This window comes from Lithobates pipiens, unplaced genomic scaffold (assembly GCF_037356315.1).
Source record: "Lithobates pipiens isolate NorthernLeopardFrog02 unplaced genomic scaffold, aLitPip1_a1.2 Scaffold_3, whole genome shotgun sequence".
In the NCBI taxonomy this organism is placed as follows: domain Eukaryota; kingdom Metazoa; phylum Chordata; class Amphibia; order Anura; family Ranidae; genus Lithobates; species Lithobates pipiens.
Genome location: NW_027507790.1, coordinates 55,276,831 through 55,300,749, shown reverse-complemented (window position 1 = coordinate 55,300,749; position 23,919 = coordinate 55,276,831). Strand labels below are relative to the sequence as shown.

General features: G+C 44.4%; 1 protein-coding gene and 1 long non-coding RNA gene across 3 annotated transcripts in view; one reads left to right on the top strand and one right to left on the bottom strand.

Annotated features, from left to right (window-relative positions):
* LOC143940406 (serine/threonine-protein phosphatase PGAM5, mitochondrial-like) overlaps positions 1-16,044 on the bottom strand; it is a 36,873-nt gene extending 20,829 nt beyond the window's left edge. The window contains exons 1-3 of one of the 2 annotated variants that reach the window (XM_077461718.1): positions 15,820-16,044; positions 9,448-9,626; positions 6,870-6,995 (exon numbers count right to left, since the gene is read on the bottom strand). In XM_077461718.1, coding sequence (XP_077317844.1) covers positions 6,870-6,995; positions 9,448-9,626; positions 15,820-15,974 — 460 coding nt within the window. In that variant the 5' untranslated portion in view covers positions 15,975-16,044. The remainder of the gene's footprint in view (positions 1-6,869; positions 6,996-9,447; positions 9,627-15,819) is intronic. The other variant, XM_077461719.1, reaches the window with a different exon arrangement.
* A 681-nt stretch (positions 16,045-16,725) lies between these two features.
* Positions 16,726-18,140, top strand: LOC143940407 (uncharacterized). The gene is made up of 3 exons (XR_013263866.1): positions 16,726-17,400; positions 17,588-17,718; positions 17,844-18,140. It is a non-coding gene; the product is annotated as an uncharacterized LOC143940407 (long non-coding RNA).
* The last annotated feature ends 5,779 nt before the right edge of the window (positions 18,141-23,919 follow it).

Sequence of the window (23,919 nt, the reverse complement as noted above, 5' to 3'; positions counted from 1 at the left end):
CCATCCCCCAGTTAGAATCACTGCCCAGGACATATTTAACCCCTCCTCACCCCCTAGTGGTTAACCCCTTCACTGCCAATGACATTTTTACAGTAATCAATGCAATTTTATAGCATTGATCGCTGTATTAATGCCAATGGTCCCAAAAATGTGTCAAAATTGTCTGATATGTCCGCAATAACGTCGCAGTCACGAAAAAAGTCACTGATCGCCGCCATTACTAGTAAAAGAAAAAAAAATGAATAAAAATGTCAAAACTATCCCCTATTTTGTAGACGCTGTAACTTTTGTGCAAACCAAATAATCGCTTACTGCGATTTTTTTACAAAAAATATGAAGAATATGTATCAGCCTAAACGGAGGAAAAAGTACCAGTTACTTACCGGTAACTGTCTTTCTGGGAAATCTTCCAGGACGGCACACCTGAGAGATGAGAGGCTCCTCCCTACAGGAAACACAATCAATCGACAGCTGTTTTAAGTCCCCACCCTTCCCCTTGATCCTCAGTTTGTAGAGAAGTAACTCCTGAACCAGGTTCACAAGGGAAATCATTCCTCATAGGTACTCACCTTCTAGTGTTCTAGAATTTTCCCTCCTCCAACGGGCGGGAAGTAGGCCTGCCGTCCTGGAAGATTTCCCAGAAAGACAGTTACCGGTAAGTAACTGGTACTTTTCTCAAGTCATCTTCCAGGACGGCACACCTGAGAGGATAAACAAGTACCTCAGGCCTACCTTAGGGTGGGGCCACTGCAAAACCCTCTTGGCGAACCTTGGCTCTGCAGTGAGCTTTACCTCCATTCCATACGCTCATATGCTTGATGAAGGCATCTTAGCTGGATCATGCGGCTGATCTGCAGGTCTGCTCCACAGATGTTCCTGCCTTTTCCGCTTCAGATGCAGTATCTAGGTGAAATGGGCTCTTAAAAATGGAATCAGAAAACATGTTAAACTTGTAGGTTAGCAATGTTGCCTATCTCACACATCTAACAACCATGGCCTATTATGCCTGTAGGTGCTACTTAGAACCACTAAAAAGATAAATAAGAGACCTGTGTAAGACAAGGACACTACATTAATCAATAAGAGGGCCTGTCTTAACACTATCCTGTTGAGGGAAATAAAACTGCTTCCTTTTTATCTTTATGTCAGCAAAAGACTAAAGGGAAGCCTACTTAAGGGAAATAGATTAACAGAAGCTTGAACCCTGGGTTTAAGGCACGCCCCAATCTATGTCCTTACTTACGCCTGAGAGCCTTCTTCAGGAGATTAAAGTCCCTAGCAGGAGTAGACTACCCATATTGCTATGTCTAGTTTTGCTAAAAGGGCAAAATGAAGGCCATGCACCGAGCCGAAACCTATTCGATCGGGTATACATCTTTATACTTCATCCTTGGGCCCTAATACTCCTCTGAACAGAACTCTCCAAGTTCTTACTAAACAGGGCGATTCATTATCCCCTTCCTCCAGTGTCCCATAACCCTACAGGGCTTCAACCCTAGGAAATGGTTCTGGCATCCCTGAATGCAAGTGGTCAAGGTTTTCTGACATGTGGCAGCTGCAGCCCGAACTCCTGGCCCCTCCATGGAAAAGAAGGCTGAAATACAAAAAGGTGATACATGTATTATTAATATCACAAATAAAATGATCATAGATTGTGGGCACGGCACAATAGATTTAGACAGAAAGGACACAAGCATAGACAACAATGTTGTGTGCCTGAGTGTGACTAGCTAAACCAATATATCAAATATGGGAAGAGACCCAAATCTGAACCTCAACGTAGACAAACAGTCCTCATAGTCTGGTTTTCTGATGTGCTGCCAAGATGTAAAAACATTAAGACTCAAGCAAACCCTAAATGCTGCGTATTTCTTTAGTGCAGCTAGCTAGGTCATAACTGATATATAAATACGGAAAGGACAGGAACCCCCTTTACTGTTGTGCTTTACCTATGTACAGCAAAACAAGGCTATAAAGACAGAAAGACCCAAACTTCTATGTTGTGTATTTCTGACAAACCACCACAGTTATAAGATTAATATGAACACAAACTCCCGTGTTGTGCATTTTTGCTATGCCACAGGGAAAAATATGGAACACAAGACAATCCTTTCCGTCATGCACTTCTGTAGTGTAGTTCAGATAGAACCAACACTGAGAAAGGACACAAGCAACCTGCAGCATTGTGTTTTTCTGAAACAGAAAGCACCAACAAGCTTCAATCTTGAGTATTTCTGCTGTGCAACAACATAAAAGCAGACACTGAGGAAAAAGACAGACAGCCTTTACAGCTGCAATCTTTCTGGTCTGCTGCAAAATAAAACAATAACGTCATGATGAGTATTCCTGCTGTGTAGCAAAACCTCAATCAGAAGGGACAGATAAGTTTAGGGTTCCCACACCTGTGCGACCCAACCTGCGACTTGGGACTGCAAGACGCATGAGAAGTCATATACTATGGCTTCCAATGGGTACCATTTGTGTCTGTGCGACACCAGCAGTCCCTGATTCCTGGATCCACAGACCTCAAGATTACACAGGTCGCAGGGAAAAAAACAAATAGCAATTTTCAGGTCGAACAAGTAAGGGGTCCCCAATGCTGTGACTCCCTGGAGGATTGCAGCCAACAAACCCCTGCTGTGTATCCCCAAGATGCAGAAAGGTAGATCCATGAGAAACACTGCTTAGCCTGATATACAAACAATAAGGCAGTAAATATAGGACATACAGGACACAAACATTCAATCTTTGTGTATGTCTGATGTGTAGTAATATACCAATACTGAGCAGAGAGGCCACCATCCTCAATGTGTCTCTCAGCTGAGCAGCAAAAACAAAATCAGAAAAAGACAAGCAACCTTCACTGCTGTGTCCTTTCTGATATGCAGCCAATAAGGCAGTATATGCAAGACATAAAAGGACAGACAACCTTCAATCTTGTATATGTCTGATGTGCAACAATATAACAATTCTGAATAGAGATAGCACATCCATATTGAAGCGATTTGGCCTTGCGACTCAACATGTCAAATCGCATTGGCTAAAATCAGCACAACACCACTTTTTGGTGCTACACGGATTACCAAAGGCAGTATATGTACTACACCTGGCAGGGGTTCAATTTGTATTTCTACTATGTAGCCCAACAAATTCGAACCATCAATTTTCACTGCTGCCTTTCTGATAAGGCAATAATACAGGACACAAAAACCTCACAGACCTTAATGCTGTATAAATCTGATGTGCAACAATAAAACACTATGAATAGAGATAGCACATCCATATTGAAATGATTTGTCATGCGACTCAACATGTCAAATCGCATGTTTAAACTCGGCAGCCATTGCTGTTAATAGCACTGTCTGAATCAGCACAGCGCCACGCAAATCAGGACCATCAGACTTCACTGCTGCCTTTCTGATAAGTAACCAACAAGGCAGTAAAACAGGACACAAAGCCCCACAGACAGACCTCAATCTTGTGTATGTCTGATGTGCAGCAATATATCCATTATGAGCAGAGATGTCACCAGACTCAATGATGTGCATTTCTGCTGTGCAACACAAAACCAGAAAGTACAGACCACCTTCACTGTTGTATTTTTCTGATCTGTAGCCAAACAAAGCAGTACCTTTAGTATATAAAGGACAGAAAACAAGCTTCAGTGCAGTGCATTTCTGATGTACAGCAATATAGTCCTTATTAAGCAGAGATGTCACAAATCTCAATGTGTATTTCTGCTGTGCCACAAAAACATCCCAGCAAGGACAAACTTTCACTACTGATCTACTGGTGTGCAGCCAATGAGGAGTCATGGTCTATCCCTTTATGAAATAACCAACAGGCAATTTATTTCATAGGCATAGCCTGGGCTGTAGATACTAAACCTTCACCACCAGTGAAGGAACAGATCCTAAAATGGTTGGACACCCTACTATTAGTAGTAGTTGTTGTCCTACCTTACCTCCATAGACTGAGCAAACGCTAGCCAGCACAAATCCAGGTGGTGCTGATTAGCAACTAAAGTCTCAATGAGCCCAGCCCTAGAGACCAATTTAAGACCTCTCTAGAAGAGGTGGTTACCAGTTTAGCCTGGGAGGTAAATAGCTATTTGCAGGCTTCAAACAATCAATTATGTAGCTCTTGCATAGGTTTGCACAGAAAATCCTCAATTAAAAGGATGTAGGGAGCGATCTATGGTGAATCGCCTTTAGATCTGCCACTGAGTGGATTGTAGCCCAAACCAATAAAAAAAGTTTCTTCTTACCTCCTACATTATAATATAAACACAGTGTAAAGGTGGAGTGGGAGGTTGGAGCTTATGAAAGTTAACTATAGCAGGCAACCCCCAAAAGGAGGATCTGTGACAAGGGAACCCCTACTGTGCCACACAGTAGCTTGGTCTCTGCCCATCCTTGAATGTTAGGTCAGCTTTTAAACATTGTGAAGCAACTTCAGATTCCTAGCAGCTGGGCTAATAGGGCCGGTAACCTAGTGCACCTGCTGACCAGGGGAGCTTCTGAATCCACCAACCACTGCCCAATTAATAACCTGTTCAGTGGTATACCTGGCCTGTAAGTAACTTTGTATCTACCAGGTCCCCTCTGTACGCTATATTCATCCCTACTAAATGTACCACAACTGGGCATGTAGGGAGAGGCTGGCAACCTACTGCTGCGATAACCACAGTGTCTCTGCTGTAAGAGGGAGCTGTGGCTGGTGGTTTTAGCAGTGGCGTCTGCGCTATTTGTATCCCGACCCCAAGTTCTGCACTGCACCAGTCAGTATATACACGGGGAAGGGGGAGCAATGGCCTACCTACCTCTTTCTCATCTGAGGTGGTTTAGGCACACTCGTTCCTCTGCACCACCTGTCCACCATACAGCTTCTCTGATGCAAGAGGGAGCTGCGGCTGGTGTTTTTAGCAGAAGCTTAAGGGCTATTTGAATCCAGACCCCAGGTGAGATCTCAAATGCCCAGAAACCCTCTGGCTGGAATTGGGGATTTTGCAGATAATTTCCCACGGCAAAAGGAAAGTAAAGTACTCACCGTTGTCGTCTTCCTCTTTTTGCCACAGCCAGCGGGCTTGCTTTTCCATCCTTATGGTCCACACGCAAGGAGGATAGCCGCCAACGTGCTCCCCCCCCCCCCCAACTGCTGTCCCCATAGGGAGGTGCTAGGTTAGGCTGTGTCCTGCACTGTACCAGTCAGTCAGTCTATATACATGGGGGGGGGGCAATGCCTTCCATTCCTCATTCCCATCTTCATATCTGAGGTGGTTAAGGCAGACATCCACCGTAGTAAACTGGTGCCTCCTCGCTCTAGAGAAAGGAGGATGTGGGCGCCTGCTCCTACTGACTCTCAGCCTTCCCTCCTGGGTAAGAACGCCGCTGCCATTTTCCCGAAGTTTGAAAATGACGCGGGTGCTTGTTGCCACGCTCCCTCTCCGGCAGCCCACGCGAGCTACCGGGGACCCAGGAGTCGGGGACAAGATCCCCCTGGAAAGAACCGATGGCCAGCACCCCCGTCTGAACAGCCACCTGTACAGGTAAGGAGGGGGAGACAGGATAATGGCCCCTGAAGTTCTGGGTACACCACTGTACCCAGGGTCCTTCAGCTCTCAGGGCGGCTCTTCCAATTTCTGCTGCCCGCCCTGAGGAAAAGATAGGGGAACCCCCCAGGAAGGACAAGAATATCCTACCAGACCCAGAGGCTTCCCAGGCTTGTGGTCCGGCTCCCAGGGGGAGACCACCAGCCCCAGGCTTCGGGTCATTTGGAAAAAAACAAACAGTTTCGCTGTGTAGGGAGAAACACAATCAAAAAACTGAGGATCAAGGGGAAGGGTGGGGACTTAAAACAGCTGTCGATTGATTGTGTTTCCTGTAGGGAGGAGCCTCTCATCTCTCAGGTGTGCCGTCCTGGAAGATGACTTGAGAAATATATATATATATTAATATATACATATATATATATATATTTGGGGGATATTATAGCAAACAGTGTAAAAATAAATAAATAACTTTTTTTTTTTTTTTCAAAATTGTCGCTCTTTTTTTGTTTATAGTGCAAAAAATAAAAGCCGTAGAGGTGATCAAATACCACCAAAAGAAAGCTCTATTTGTGCGAACAAAAAAGGAAGTCAATTTTGTTTGGGAGCCATGTCGCATGACCGCACAATTTTCAGTTAAAGCAATGCAGTACCGAATCACAAAAAGTGCTCTGGTCAGGAAGGGGGTAAATGTTTCTGGGCTTTTGTTAGCATCAAGCAGGTTTTGAATTCCCTTGCATATCTATTGGAATGCAAAATCCATTTTTGGAAGGTCAGGAGGAGGTCAACTGCACTTGTATCTGTCATTAATTCTAAATTATCTCAGAGGCATCTTAAAGAGAAATTGCAGTCTGCTCACATAATTTGTAATAAAAACATCTTTGCCATTCTGAAGCTTCCCTCCAACCACTTTGCATATATACACACTGTGATTCTGTACTTGCCAAATATGGTGATTAAAGCTTCCTCCACCAAGTCTGGCTGCAATAATTTTAACTGTGGGAAGCTGAAGCAGCTGTTGCCTGTTCACTTCCTGGATTTACACAGAGGCACACCTCCAGCTCTGCAGCTCTCATTGGCCCTCTTATGACACATCCCCCCCCCCCCATCCTGGCAAACTGTCATAAGAGCAAGAGCTGTGCATGATGTCATAAAGCCTAGGCTAATGACCAGACAAGAAACAGGAAGTGGGCTGTATAAGGTATTTACTAGCAGAGATGGCAGAGACACAAGCTCAAATCACATCAACACAGGCCCTAAAGAAGATCTCACTGCTCCCACTAGAGTGGGTATGGGCAGGGTTACTGTAAAAAAACCTTACCTGGAAAAAATTTGCTTATTATTTCGGCTGTCTCTTTAGCTCTGGTCATAGATGAATGTACAATATGAGTGTATTTCAATCCTAGACTTTCCAGACGGCGCCCAGTTAGCTCTGCTTGCTCACGACCTTCAAAACAAATAAAGTTAATTCACTTGATAGCTAAAGCCGGCCATAGAAGGTTCCTGCTGAACTGGCTGAGATTCAAACCATGTATGGGCAGCAACTACACAACCAGCCTGCCAGATTTTACAATGGCTCAGCGTGAGAGATTCCCGTCGGTGTTGATGGGGGGAATCAAGATGTGGTTGCAGGATAGAAATTCGCTCCGTCTATGGCCGGTCCAAGGGTTACAATCTTTGTTTCATTTTTACACAAACCAAAGCATAACAGTTGTAATTCAATTGAAACCAGGCAGATAAAATATCAGGCATTCCATGAAAGGAATATCAGTTTTTGCATCCTTCTGAAAAAGCATACATTAAGTGGTTATACAGTCAAATGTTTATTTTTACCTATAGGATTCTATAGGTAAAAAAAAAAAAAAAAAAAAAAAAAAAACTTCCAGTAGCTGTTCTTCCATCCCCCCTCCCTAATAATTACATTAATCTAGCACTGTGCCCATCTGCAGGTCTTCTCTCCCCTCTCCCACAGGCTTGGCTGTAAGTTGCGGGAGCCATTTGACATTGTAGCCGTTAGTCAAATCCTGTGAGGAAGGAGCAGGGGGTGGGGCAGAGCCATGCCGTGTGTGTGTCTATGGATGCACACAGCATGGCTTGGGAGTGAGACCACGTGTGTGCCAACATAGGAAGCAGAGCTGAGAGCGTTGACGGGGGGCGCCAGAAGGTCAGGCTAAACAGCCATCCTATCACTTTTACACATCGGATACACTGAAAACTGGAAGGAACAGAGAGAGGTTCCTTCCACTCTTCTGTGATGTCAGAAACTGGAAGCAATCAGGATTTTGTTATCTCCAGTTTCAATTTGTTTACAAGCCATTACTAGCTTGTAAAGCAGCTGATCAAACCAATCTCGGTTTGATTGGCTGCTTTGAAGGGCAGAGAGGTCTGGGATCTAATAGACCCCAGATCTCTCCATAAAGAGGACCTGTCACAGCCAATGCTTTCAAAGCGGATGTTGTTCACGCCTTATGATAGAAATAAAGTTAAATTAAATTAATAGGAGCAGTGTCAACAAAGCTTGTCTCTCAATTGCCCCTGTCCCCCATGCTAATGCATACATTTGAACCCACACGTAGGTGCCATATACATACGTAAACAGTTATCGCACCACACATGAGGCATTGTTGAGAATGTCAACAGTCAGAGCATTAATTCTAGCACAGGACCTCCTGTGTAACTCTAAACTGGTAACTTGTAAAGGCTTTTAAAGTGTTGCCTATGGAGATTTTTAGGTACCATAGTTTGTCGCTGTTCAATGGGCGTGTGCAATTTTAACCACTTCCTGACCGGCGCACGCCGATGTACGTCGGCAGAATGGCAGACAGGCCGTACCTGTACGTCCCTTTAAATCTGCCGCCGTGCCATCGCACAAGCTGGTTGGGACCTCCTGGAGTCAGATCGGGGGTCCCGCGGACTATCACTGGGGATACCCGCGATCATCTCGCGGAGATGCTAATGTAAACAAGCATCTCCCCCGTTCTGCCTAGTGACAGTGTCACTGATCTCTGCCATCGGGAGCAGAGATCAGTGACGTGTCACACAAAGCCACGCCATTTTTTCATAGCGATCACATTGTAAACGGTGACGGGTGAAAAAAATAAATAAATAGCCGTCATTCCTAGTAAAAATATAAAAGTAATAAAAATGCCATAAAACTATAGGCCTAAACTGAAATTTTTTTTTAAATATTTTTGGGGGATATTATAGCAAAATGTAAAAAAAAAAAAAAATTAAATATATATATATATATATATATATATATATATATATATATATATATATAATAATAATATGTTTTTCTTTTTTCAAAATTGTCGCTTTTTTTGTTTATAGCGCAAAAAAACAAAAAACAAAAAAAAAAAACACAAAGGCAGAGGGGTGATCAAATACCACCAAAAGAAAGCCCTATTTGTGGGGAAAAAAGGACGTCAATTTTGTTTGGGAGCCACGTCGCACGGCCACGCAATTGTCAGTTAAAGTGACGCAGTGTTGAATCGCAAAAAGTGGTCTGGTCATTGGCCAGAAAAATGGTCCAGGGCTTAAGTGGTTAAAGTGGGACATGTTGGGTATCTATTTACTTGGCGTAACATCATCTTTTATATTTTAAGAAAAATGGATATTATATTGACTTTGTGTGCACCAAAATTCATTAAGAGTCTTTCTAAGAGTTTGCATTTGATAAATTGAGCAAATATCGTGCAACATAAAAAATTGTGATACCATTTTATTCTCCAGGGACTTTGATTTTAGAAAATATATATTGTTTGGGGTTCCTAAATAATTTTCTAAGGAAAAAAAATGCTGATTTTTACATGTATGTGAGAAATGTCTGAATTGGTCAGGACAGCAAATGGTTAACATGATCTGGACATCAACAATAAATGTTTTAGGATACCCACCAAGTGATGTAAGAACTCTTTCCTCATCCATCTTTCCATTGAGTCTATACTGTGAATGTCGTATAAGAAAGATGTGCCTAGTGGCTTTAGCTTTGTGCTTAATCAGTTTTTCATTCAACTCTTCCTCTCCAGTTTCTCCATTGATCTTCTGTAGGTTCACCATTGACATCGGTTCCCGACTACAAGGCAAAATAAGCATCCAAAGATTACTATACATACTTCAACAAAAGTTATTGCAACCCTTTCCCTTTCTAATGTTTATGGCTTTGGCTATACTTTAAAGGAGAAGTATAGCCAAAGCTTGTTTGGCTGTACTTCTCCTATGGATCACAGGATTGCAGTTCATTTTGCACTTCTTTGACCCATCTTCAGCAGAGAGCAGGCTGAAGTCCGCTCTCTGCTGACGTCACGGATATCAGTCCAGGCACTGCATCAATAAAGTCTGGTTCCGCCTGGTGCCTGATGACCAGCTCAGCATCTCAGCAAGCCACAGAGCCTGAGGCAGCCACTCCCCGCCCCCTCCACAGCTCAGCGCTCCAGTAAGCGAGGAGGGGGCAGAGTAAACAGATGTGACTGACAGTCTGCAGTTCTCTGCTCATGGAGCTCTGAAAGCCAAGTGATCAGTGGTGTTCAATCGCTCAGTTATCAGTGTAGAGGCACCAGGGGACAGATGCTGCATCCACCTAGGCAAGTATGCATCAGGGAAAAAAAAAAAAAAAAAAAAAAAAACACACACACATAGATAGAGGATAGAGATATCTATATCTAGGCTCGACAAAACCCGGGCACCAGGTCGCATTTGCGACTAGAATTAGCGACCTGGCGCAGCACAGCTGGGGGTATCCTGTCTCCGTGGACCCCCCCCCCCCCCCCCCCGGCGTGATCGTGTCGGGCCACGCCGCCAGTAATCGAGCCCCCGGCTTTGAGGCCTTCTGCGATCCTATGGGTCCTTCTGGAATCTGGCGCCCTCTTGTGGTGGCCGTTGGCATTACAACCAGCAATGCTAATGGAGCTTCCTCTGCCTGCCAGCCTATCTCCTTCCCTTTACTTAGAACCCCTAAAGATTATATATATTTTTATTCTAACACCCTAGAGAGTAAAATGGTGGTCGTTGCAATACTGTCTGTCACACCATATATGCACAGCGGACTTACAAGCACACTTTTTTTGGGGGGGAAAAATAATTTAATTAAAAAAATAAATAAAAAAAAACTGTAAAGTTAGCCAATTTTTTATTTATATTGTGAAAGATAATGTTACGGCGAGTAAATCGATACCCAACATGTCACGCTTCAAAATTGCGCCCGCTCATGGAATGGCGACAAACTTTTACCCTTTAAAATCTCCATAGGCGACATTTAAAAAATTCTACAGGTGCACGTTTTAAGTTACAGAGGAGGTCTAGGGCTAGAATTATTGCTCTCACTCTACCGATCGCAGCGATACCTCACATGTGTGGTTTGAACACCGCTTTCATATGTGTGTTCGCTTCTGCACGCAAGTTTGGTGGGACAGGGCACATTTAAAAAAAATGTTTTTCTTATTTTAACTTTTATTTTTATTTTTTTCACTGTTCTTTAAAAAAAAAAAAAAAGTGTGTCACTTTTATTCCTATTACAAGGAATGTGAAAATCCCTTGTAATGCCTTGATAGCCTGGGGCTATCTTCCCCTCACTCGTCTCCATGTCAGGCCAGGGACAGGTCCAGACCGCCGTCACGGACCTGGCTCCTAACTTTTAGCTGGCTCCTAGATTCCAAGCAAATTTGTCAACCCCATTATATATATATATATATATATATATATATATATACACATATATATATATATACACATATATATATATATATATATATATATATACACATATATACACATATATACATACACACACACACACATACCTTTACTTATCTTTTAACCACCAGCTTGTAAAAAACTCATTGGTGTTCATTATCACTCTACAGAAACTTTGCTTTAGTCTGTTTAGTGAGACAAAGCAGAGCTGCACGATTCTGGCCAAAATGAGAATCAAAATGTTCTCACAATTTTCACAATGTAAAATCTTTTCAAATTATACAAAAAAAAAAAAATGGGCTAACTTTCTTGGTTAGTTTTTTTTAAATTCATTAAAGTAATTTTTTCAAAAGAAAGTTGCATTTGAAAGACCGCTGCGCAAATACAGTGACAAAATATTGCAACAAACACCATTTTATTCTCTAGGGTGTCTACTAAAAATGATATGTATATCGTAATTATCGGCGTATAGCACGCACTTTCCCCCTTAAAATCGGGGGAAAGTCGTGGGTGCATGTTATACTCCAATCCCCACTGTCTGTGAGCTGAAAATACAGAGCGCTGCCAAAAAATACCGAGTCTAGGCGGGATTGCGAGCAGAGTACACAGTACAGTCGGCTCGGTCTTTTTCAGCAGCGCCTTGCCCACGTTTAAATTGAACTCCGCCGAGACAGACAGACGGAGCGAGCGCCGCCGAAAAATGCAGAGCGCCGCCGAAAAAGACTGAGCCGACTGATTGGCTTCGCTCACAGTCCCGCCTCCCTGCTGTTTCTGGCGCTGGGCAAGCTGCAAATGACACTGATCATTCTACAATGATGGACAAGGCTGCAGATGCACACTGATAAGCATTTAAATGTAAGTTTTTTTTCCCTTAAACTTCCCTCCTAAAACTTTTTTCCTTAAAATGCCCTCCTAAAATTGGGGTGCGTGTTATACACACATATACATACATACATACATACATATAATGTTTGGGGGGTTCCAAGAAATTTTAAAGAAAAAAAAAAATTATTTTAACTTCAAACAAATGTCAGAAAAAGATTTAGGGCCGGTTCACACAGGGGGCGATGCGAGGCGACACGACTTGCCTCGCCGCGACCTGACAAGTCGCCCCCGTTCTGTACAATGGAACCGTTCTGAGAGGAGCGACTCGAGTCGCTCCGACTCAGAAAAAAGGTTCCTGTACTACTTTTGGGTGACCTCGGGGCGACTTGCATTGACTTCTATACAGAAGTCATTTGCAAGTCGCCGCTAAGGTCGCGGCAGGTCGTGGCGAGGCAAGTCGGTGTCGCCTCGCATCGCCCCCTGTGTGAACCGGCCCTTAGAGTCCATTCACACAGGGGCAACTTTGGATATGACTTGAAGTTGTCCCAAGTTGCCTATAGTCAAGCAACATGATAAAATCAATGAAAGTGAATGGAGCCGTCTTAATGTACACTACTGAAGTCGCTCCAACTTCAGAAAAGGTTCCTGTACTACTTCAATCCGACTTCTAGGCAACTTGTACCCATTGATTTCAAAGGAAGTTGCCTCCAAGTCTGATCCCGTCTTAACTGAAACAACTTTCCAGGAAGTAAAAATAGTTTTCTAGGCAAACCCCTCCCTCCCACAGAGGTGATTATGTGAATGGCCACTAGCAAAGTCCCCTGTCCTGGATGCAACTTCAAGTTGCCTTGTAAGTTGCCTCACGTCATGCTGTGATTCATACTCAAGTTGTGCCCAAGTTGCCTCCCAAAGTCATGCTGGAAGTCTTGTTGCCCCTATGTTAATGGACTCAGTGTTTAAGTGGTTAAACTTTTTTCACTTGCATACTACAGTGAATGTTTTCATTCTTGGCAGACTGCCCAGTTTTTCCTCTTCCTTTCTTTTGAGGGCTGTGGCTTCAGAAGAGTGGAGAGAAGTCTTTGCATAGAAAGATTTGTGAAACACTTTAGTCAGGATTGTGGCAACAATTCTTGACGATTAATTGTGCAGCTCTAAAACAAAGTTATTACTGCGACCGCTGACAGCAGCGCCTCCCCCCGACACCAATGCTGGCGGTCATCAGCGTGCCCAATGACAAAGGTTATTATTGCTTCAGCTAACACCAATAAAAATGAGCTCAGGTGTGTTCGCAACCTGCACGTCCAGAGCCCACCAGGAAGTCAGCACTGCACAGAGCTAATCGCAGGCAGTGAGCCATTGGCGGCTGCAGAGATCGGGAAATGTCACGCTGCCTGTGATTAGCACTGTGCAGTGCCGACTTCCAGGCGGGCTCTGCACATGCAGGTTGCGGACACGCCTGAGCTCATCCTTAAACACCAATGACGGAGGTTGTTGCTGCTTCCGCTGACACCAGTGACGGAGGTTATTGTTGCTTCCGCTGACACCAGTGACGGAGGTTATTAGATCAGTTACTGATATAAATGCTGGAGGTTTGGATTGCAGCCACTGGCAACACTGACAGGCAGGGCCGGACTTACCATTGCGCTTGACTGGGCTCAAGCCCATGGCCCCGCCAAGATACATAGCCGAGTGTACTCAGGTCAGCTCACAGTCACGCCCAGTCCTGCCCTATGATGGACATAACACAGGGACAAGGTATGACAGAGGACCCGAGAGCAGCTGTAACGACATATTTGGCGCCCCATTGCAGTTTGCTACGGAAGTGACGTTCCGTCGCCGCCATCTTGCAACACCCCACACTCGTCCACAGTAAGGATACACTAAGAAAGGGGTAAAGCGGACATGTTGCACCCACCGGAGTTTTGCATTTTAGATGTATTTATATAATTAAAATTAGTATATAGTGAAATACAGTACTTACAACTCCGTCTGACTACTTAGATGTTGAATTTTAAAAGCAGCGAACTTCTGTCAGATTAGAAAACCTGAGATGAGCAGGGTTGCCGCTGCTTTTAACCACTTTGCGCCGGTAGGACATCCAGGGACGGCCTCGGCTTTCGGTGGTTATATCTGAATGATGCCTGAGGCCACAGACATCATTCAGATATCGGCATTTTCAGCCGGCGATTCCCTGCACCATAAGAACAATCATAGCGACCGTTCCACCGCTTGATCTTTCTTATGGGCGGTGGTAGGGTACTTCCCCCCCCCCGGTGCTTCTACCGACTCACCGCTTCCATCGGCGAGTCGGTCACAGGATCCGCCGACCCCCGGATGATACAATAGAGATTTCCGGTGGACCAGATGGTCCCAGGAGTCTCTATGATCATTCGGAGGCCGGGTGCGATGTTATGACGTCACGCCCGGCCTCTGCATTCAAAATAACAGCGCCACCTTGGCTGGGAAGCCGTGATCGGTTTTGTTTTTATTTTAGGCTTCCCAGCCTAGAGGTGAGATATGGGGTCTTATTGACCCCATATCTCACTGTAAAAAGGTCCGATCGTGATCGATAGGAATAAAAGTAATCAATTTTAAGTATCAAACTAAAAAAATTAAAGTAAAATTAACAATAAAAAAATAAAAAATTAAAGCGCCCCTGTCCCCGTGAGCTCGTACGCAGAAGCGAACGCATGAAACTGTTTTTTTTTCTGAAAATACGCGTTCGAAAAATTGCTGCGCAAATACTGTGCGAGATAAAAAGTTGCAACAACCGTCATTGTATTCTTTAGGGTCTTTGCTTAAAAAACATATATAATGTTTGGGGGTTCTATGTAATTTTCTAGCAAAAAAAAATTATTAATTTTACATGTAGGAGAGAAATGTCAGAATTGGCCTGGATGCGAAGTGGTTAAAATTCAAGATCTAAGTAGTCAGACGGAGTTCTAAGTCCTGTATTTCACTATATAAACTGACTTTACTGTTATAAATGCGTGTAAAATGCAAAACTCCGGTGGGTGTAACGACAGGTCCACTTTACCCTTTGTGTATCCTTACTGTGGACGAGTGTGGGGTGTACCAAGATGGCGACGGAACATCACTTACGTAGCAAACTGTCATGAGTCGCCGAATATGTCGTTACACCGCTGAGAGGGCCCGAGTCGCCGAATATGTCGTTACACCGCTGAGAGGGCCCGAAAGCCGCCGAGATACACAGGACTCTGTATCTTCGCTGCGCCATTTTTAAACTTCAAGGCTGCAAATGACACTGGACAAGGCTGCAGATGGGACACTGATAAGGCTGCATTGATGGGCATTTAAATGTAATTTTCTTTTCCTTAAAATTCCCTCCTAAACTTGGGGTGCGTGTTATATGCTGATAAATACGGTAATGTATAGAAGGTAGGGCCCGAAAGTGACTCAAGCCCAGGGGCCCCCCACCACCCTGAGTCCTGCCCTGCTGACAGGGCTTATTTTACTCCCACCTGCTTCAAATTGCAATATGCTGCAAAAAGAAATGCAGCAGGATCAATATTTTCAGGCGCTGAGGTGCATTACAGGCCATTCACTTTTGGGCAGCCTACCTTGGCACAACGCACTACTACAGCGGACATCCAGAAGCATCGGGGTCTGAACAAGAGGCCCTCATTTTTAGACCAAATACCAATAATTTGTGTCTGCAATATTAAGACTAGGAAAATCTATAGCTCACGCTCCAACATCCAGCACCACGCATGCGCAAAACGCAGCCTCACCGGTCCCAATTGCGGTCCCATTTCCCCGTTGCTACCGGCGGTGTCAGACTATCGGGTTCGGATGTTCCTCCGTTTTTACCGACAGCCACAGCGGCCAGAAGCGCTGCGGTAGCAGCAGTTGATCCTCCGACTAGCAGCGCTCTGCGGAAAAACATCGTGAGGACACACAGCGAGGATCACACAATACAGGAACGCCGTGCTCTCCCGGCCCCGCCCACCTCCTGTACAGCCGGCACAGATGCATTGTGGGAAGTGTAGTCTGTGTGAAAGCTGAAACTACAGAGCAGCAGTGGTTATCCTTTGGTGAGGTGTAGGAAGTAATTAATAACACATCTTATTCAGACTGCCAGAGTCTATAGCCATTATGCTGTTGTTGACTGGAAAGCTGCAGCTGAAGACGGAGACTGGGGATGTGTTCATAAACGTTTTATAATTTTACCTTTTTCCCTTGGGGAGGTTTTACCCCCTTCATGACCAGACCATTTTTTTTGCTATTCAGCGCTGTGCTAAATTAATTGGTAATTGCGCGGTCATATGCAACAATGTACACAAATTAAATGTATATAATTTTTTCACACAAATAGATCTTACATTTGGTGGTATTTAAACCAGTAGTAAACTGCAGTCTATTTTTTATTTATTTTTTACCTGCGAGGTAAAGGCATGATGTGCTAGCATGCATCGCATGCTAGTAAGGATGAGCTCACGTGTGTTCGCATGGTCCACGTGCAGAACCCGCCAGGAAGTGGGCGCAGCGCTGCGCTAATCACAGGCAGCGAGACATTGCCCTGATGTACGGCTGCAGAGATCGGGAAATGTGTCACTGCTTGTGATTAGTGCATCGCTGCACCCACTTTCTGGCGGGCTCTGCACGTGGACCATGCAAACACACCTGAGCTCATCCTTACATGCTAGCACATTATAAAATGCTTACCTTAGGACAAAGCCCTCGAGTGGTGCACTGTCACTGTTGACAGGGCTTCCGTCTTCACCCGGTCTTCCTATCAGGTTCGTGTCCTCCAGGCATCTGATTGGCCGTGCGACGATTACATCACTCTCACGCTTGCGCACAAGAGTCATGGACCACGGCATGGTATGCCACCCCTTCAGAGAATATGTGCCGGTGACGTCACCGACTGCATGCAGTGTGGCAGGTTTAGGAGATATTTACTGTACCCACAGGTAATCCTTGATATAGGCTTACCTGTAGGTACAAGTTCAAGAACAGGGTTTACTTCAACTTTGTTTACTACTGGGTTTTTTATTTTTTGCTCGATAAGGCTATATTCACACTGGCATGAGGGGGCGTTAGCGGTAACGTTTTTAACCCTCACTAGCTGCCGAATAAAGGGTTCAAAGCGCCGCTGCCAAAGCACTTTGCAGGTGCAGGTTCACTTACAGCCAGTTCTCACATTGACACATAATATGTGCAGCCTGCACCTGTCACTATTGGTGTACACACCCATTGGGCGAGGTCCGCTCATCACTTCTTTCATTCACAGGCAGTCGTCTGACTGATACACTTCTTGTGCAGTCTGCACCAGATATCGCTGGCTTTTACTCCTATATCGGCAGCACTAGGTAACTACCACTATGACACTTATTTCATATATGGTTTTAATCCCAGGATTTTATTATATTTTCTGGGGATCTATGCTGTTTTGATAGAAGTTCACACCCATTTTAGTTGGGCTCCTTTCTTTGATTAGTTCACATTTTTATATCTTTAGCACCATTTGGGGTATTTATGTTTTTTATTGTTCCACAGAATGGAGCCCTTTTGTTGCATTGTTCCAGACACTCTGCGTTATGCCCATACTCATGTTCCCTGTGTTCCTATTGGACCCTACTACCACAGCTTTCGGAACAGGCATTCCTTTCGGTCCTAGCACCCCGGCGGTATGTTTGTTTCACACTAAGCAGATACGTGAGTTTTACAGGGATGACCACCTTATCCTCCCTGTATGTATGTTCATTTCTTGTCCATGAATGGTTGATGTTGATATATTTACCTCTTTTTATAGATGTATCGTCATCCGCCCCTGATTGGATAGATCCCATGAAATGCGTCAGGCCTAACCTAGATGCAATGTATACATACTTGCATGGTCTTTGGATTCAGGCAATGCCGTGGATTATAACTGCTATATTATAATGATTTTTTTGATTGAGGACAATACTATTGTATATTCTATTCATGTTTTTAACATTCAAATGTTTTTGGATACATGATTTGTTACACTATGTGCCATTATTGCATGTATTGTCTGCTATGCACCTACTCAATCATGGCAAACAAATAAATACTTGTTTATGTTTTACTTTGACTCCTTCGATTAGCTACAATATAGACACCTCATTTAAAGTCCCAACCTTTTTTCTCTATGTACTTGAACAGGGATGGAGATGCATATTACTGTGCATCTCATTTAAAGTCCCAAAAGCCCCCTCTATTACACATTGGACATTTTTGTGACCATTGTCATTTATACAGCAATCAGTGCTATAGAAATGCACTGATTCCTGTGTAAATGACAGGGGCAGTGAAGGGGTTAACCAGGAGGTGGCAGTGTAGGGGTTAAGTGTGTCCTAGGGACGTGTTTCTAACTGTGGGGGGGGCATAGCTGTGTTTTACAGATCACTGATCTCTGCTCCAATCACAGGGAACAGAGATCAGTTTCACTTGTTGCTAGGCAGAACGGGGAGATGCTGTTTACATCAACATCTCCCAGTGAGACGATTGGCGGTATCCCCGCAGCGATGGAGTCTGCGGGACCTGCGATCGGACTCACGGAGGTCCTGACCGGTGGCAAATTCAAAGGGATGTACCTGTATGCCCATTTGCCATTTGCCTGGCCAATGAAGGGGGTTAAATGTGCCTGTGTAGTGCCGCTGCCGAATCGCTTTGCAGATGCTTCAGCAGCGGTGCCCATTCATTTAAATGGCCAGGAGTGGTGGAGGAGCGGTATACACTGCACCAAAGATTATGCTTACAGGACTTTTTTATAACATCCTGCCAGCACATCGCCTCAGTGTGAAAGCACTCGGGCTTTCACACAGACTGCAGGGGAGCCATTTTGCAGGCTCTTTACAGGCGCTATTTTTAGCCCAAAAGCACCTAAAAAATGCCCAAGTGTGAAAGGGGTGTAACTGTTAGATTTTATGAGATGAAGGGGAAAAAAAAAATCGGCCTAATATATCGGCCCAAAATAATCGGCATCATATATCAGCCATCGGCCGCTACAATTTCTAAATATCGTCATCGGCCAGAGAAAAACCCATATCGGTCGACCTCTAATTTAGACTAGGAACTGTGAAAAATGAGTTGGACAAGTTATTCTGAAAAATGACTTAAGTCTCATACACATGATCGGACTTTGTACAAACGTTCCTGTGGATTTTCGTACAAAGGGCGTCGGCCGAGAGCTTGTATTGCATACACATGGCAGGACTTTTTCAGCCAACTTTCACCAAATTATGTGGTTTTTCTGCTCTTTACCGACACCTTTGGTCAACTTCTGTATTGTTGTCTGATCTTTTGCATTGGTTCTGAGCATGCGTGTTTGTACTTTGTACAAAAGTCCTATGGTTTTCTGTACACACGATTGGACTTTGCTCCATTGGACTTTTGTTGCCAGAAAGTTTGTCTGTTGGCACAGCCAACAAAAGTCAGATGAAAACTCAAAAAGTTTGTCCGATGGAGCGTACACACGGTCGGATGTTGCTCCAAAACAGCTAATTTGCATATTTGTTGTCAAAAAGTCTGATCGTGTGTATGGGCCTTTAGACAAGTGACTAAAAAAAATTCTTAGAAATAAAAGGTTCTAGAAGATTTAGTTAATTTTTGTAATCATTATGCCCCGTACACACGAGAGGACTTAATTCCGACAGACCTCCAAAGGAGTTCCGCCGGAGTTCCGACGGAGTTCTGGCGGAGTTTTCGACCGAACGGACTTGGACACACACCATCACACCAAACTCCGACGGAGTCGAACGTGATGACGTACGACTGGATTCGAATAAGGAAGTTCATAGCCAGTAGCCAATAGCTGCCCTAGCGTCGGTTTTAGTCCGTCGGAGTAGCATACACACGAGCGGATTTTTCGAAGGGGACCGGGTCCGGCGGAGTTCCGTCGGGAAAATTTGAAGCATGCTTCATTTCTAAAGTCCGTCAGACTTTAGCGAAGCTAAAGTCCGTTGCAGCCCACACACGATCGGATAGTCTGACGGACTCAGTCCGTCGGACTTTGGATGTCGAAAAGTCCGCTCGTGTGTACGCGGCCTTAGTGAGCTTAAATCGACATTCATTTTCCCTGACAAGAAAATCCAAAGTAGCAAGATGGAAACATTTTTGCAGACAAATTATCTTCTAACAGAGTGTGTACTTTGCATTTGGTAAAGTCCATTCATTCCAAAATCAAATGTACTGGCAGCTCACGCAATAAAAACACTCTATGAGTGGAGGAGGCGGACCTTTAATTCATTCGCTATCCTCCACTCATACAGTTTTTTCATTGCGGGAGCTGATAGAACAGCTTCTATGATTGGAGGAGGGAGCAGAAAGGGCGGGCATCATCAGCACTTTTAATGAGCATCTATGACAGGTAAAGTGGCTTATTTTAGGCCCCGCAGCACCAAAAGATCACAGATGTGGTTGTATATGGGAACAGAGGAACATAGCAGCCACCAGCACAAAGAAGTACTGTTCCTCTTGCTGATTGAACTCCTTGCCACCCCCAGGATCTAAATCGCTGGTGCCCAATGGCTGTATGATGCAGCCCAATTGGTACTTTTTGTGTGGCCCTTGGGGGCTCCTGTGTTTCCCTATTGCCCTGTTATAGCAACAGTCTTATGAAACATGTAGAGAAAAATGAAGAGCACATGGCAATCTCACCTATATTTAATAAGTAGCACTCACCGAATATATTTCGGGGGGTGTAGATCCAACAGTTAGACCCAAAAAATGAAAACAAAAAAATATAATAATAGACACGCCCTAAAGAGTAAAACTACATAATTTATTAGCTATGATAAAGCAGAATATAAATAGGCATCCTAAATGTCCCCAACTCCCTATAAGTAGACCAAGAGGAAGTCCTGTCAAAACAGCTGACTCCCTAAAAAGGTCCATCTCCTCCCCAGAGAAAGAAAAACACTAAAAGCAGATAAAGACACACAGTCCCTGGATCCCTCCCTCCCTAAATATAGAACACTCCCAAAACAGCACCTGTCATTAACTCAAATCACCTAAGACGAGAACTAAGCTGAAAACTTTCCTGAAGAGGACAGTGTGATTCTAAAATATAGAAATATTCACACTGTTCGGAATCGGCACGGCTCAGCTCAAACTGCACAGAGTAAACCCAACAGTCACTGGTCAATCCGGGACATCAAAACATCTTAAGACATCATCAATATTGTGTAAAAATTCAGATAACAGTCAGTTAAGGGAATGTACCATATTCCTCTCAATATTTCCGGCTATCGTCCAGCTTATTTCTTGCTGTTTTTTGTCCTGCACAGTGCAACAAGTGACAGACACTATTTGAATTATTAAACACTGCAGTCCAAGTTAATCAAACAAGTAAAGCCACATATATTCAGTGTAACCTTCTGTCAAGGTGCCCACAACATGCAGGTATATCCTCTAGACAATGAAAACCATATATAAAGCTCTTTTGGTTACTCACTAATAGCCGATTTTATTGAGAATCCTCTTCACATTATGGTAGAATTCAATCTGTTGGTCATATACATACCAATTTCATCCAGCTGATTGCTTATCTGGTTGATCCTGATTTGTGTTTAACGCAAATTTGATGGACTGACACTACGTTAAACCGGAAACCTGTGGAAACCTGGAACCTGTGGGGCAGCATCACTCCTCTTGATTATCCAGAGGTGAAGAGTCTAAACATTAGCACAATATGGTGGGTCGGTTAGTCAGGTTGCTAAGCAGTCCCTCTGAGGCTTTGTCCCTCAGAGTACTTAAATACATTCCATAATTGCCATGTTTTGGAGTATGCCTCCTGTTGATGTTGGTTTGTGAGGATCAAGTCCTCCATCCTACTAATCTCATCCAATTTATGTAGCCATTGGGCTATAGTCGGTGGGTGTGGGGATTTCCAGTTGAGTGGTATGCAAGCCTTGGCTGCATCTAGGAGATGTCGGATCACGGATTTTTTGTACACCCGTGTAGGTGTTTCCATCGCATGTAAAAGAAAGTAGGCCTGGTACCATCCGATCTGTAAATGTTTGAGTTATACGTCAAACTTCTCCCCAGAGATTCTGCAGCCGAGGGCATGAGCAGAATATATGTAGTAGGGTATCCTCCTCTGACACCGCAAGCAAAGATCTGAAGATGTTGGGAAGAGTTTGTGTATTAGGGCGGGGGTCTTGTAACAACGTGTAAGGATCTTGTAATTTTTTTCCTGGATTCTGGTGCACAGGGAGGATTTGTGGGTGAATTTAATTTATGTGTTTTATATTGTCAGTGAATTGGCAGTTCAGGTCTCTTTCCCACTTAGTAAGGCATGGGAGTTGGTAGTCTCTCGGCGGCTCTGTCAGTATGGCATACATCAGGGATAGTGTGTGTGTAAGCAAAGCTCCATGCAGAGCTCCTCTAGGGTCGTAAGGGTTGTTGCAAGTCGCTGGGGGGGGCCTGCTGAGGAAGTGGCCGAGCTGTAAGGCTCTCATATAGTGTAATTTGTATGGGCCATTGGGATCTCTCAGTTCCGTATATGTCCTCCACCTTCCCAGGGTGCTAAATTGGAATGCTTGGTAGAGACCTGCGACTCAAAGGTCGTGGATTTTCTTGTCACGCAAGCCTGGTTCAAATAGTGGGTTGCCGATTACGGGTCTTAAGGGGGAGTTGCACGTTAAGAGGCAGGATTTCGATAGCAGTTGCGAGCATACATTAGCTGTGTTGCTTATCAGGGGGTGGCATTTAAGTTTAGGTGGTAGAGTGGTATGGCACCAGGGGGCCCTGTGGAGGGGTACCTCGCATTTGTCCTGTTCCAGTTGTGTCCATAGCTTTGTGTCTTTATGTCAGCACAAGTCCAGTTGTCTAGTTGGGCTGTGTGGTAGTATGTGCAAATCTCCGGCATTGCCAGGCCCCTGTGATTTTTGGGGAGGGAGAGTAGTTTCCTGTTTAGACGTGGATGTTTCTCCACCCAGAGGAATCGAGTAAATGTGGAGTGTACTTGCTTGAAGTAGTCACCGGGTACATGAATTGACAGTGCTTGGAGGAGGTAGAGGAATTTGGGCAAAATCAATATTTTGAGAATGTTACAGCAGCTGATAGGTAAGTGAAGGGATAGGGGTTCAAGGTAGAAGGCAGCAGTGAGAAAGGATAGATTAGGTGGAGCGGGCTTCAAGAAGATGAAAAGGAAGTTAGGAGGCTGTCACAAGAGTGTGTAGCAGCAGAAGAGTATCTAGTGAAGCCTTATTGGCTAAGACTCTCACCAGAGAATTCTCTGGATATGGAGCTAAGTCCTAAGTGGGGAAGTGGGTAGACAGAGCCAGGAGGCAGACCCGATGCCCTCCCCACCCACCCCCCGGAAGCTTGTGGTGATATAGTAATCATATACCGATAGAGCGAGTCGAACAATTTATAACATCAAACTGTGAATGAACATTCATAAGACTCAAATACAGTAGCTTAAATTTAACAGTTAACAGAACAAGAACAGCAAGTACAGTGCAATTATTATCAGGTAGGAATAAAGGAGTATAACGCTTTGTTCAAATGGTGACTATTCCCCATCCCCTGACCGCAGGATCCCACCCCCTTCTCCCGGAAGCCGTAGAACAACAGTTTGCGGTCAAGTGTAGCCCCATGTGGCACTGAACAATCCTGGTGTTTTCCCTAGTAGTTGATACAGGCACGGTCCGGAGGACAAAAAATAAAAATAAGAAGGGGGGGGGGAGGGAGTTGACTTTGCAGCAAAGTTCCAGGTGGGGGTGCATTCCCTACTTCCTCAGCCTCTCCATCACATACCATGGATGGGACCTCTCTGCCCATGTTAATATACTGGGATGCCCTGATCTCCCTCCCCCACCCTGGTAAGCTTCACCCCCGTGGGAACGGTGCATACCAAG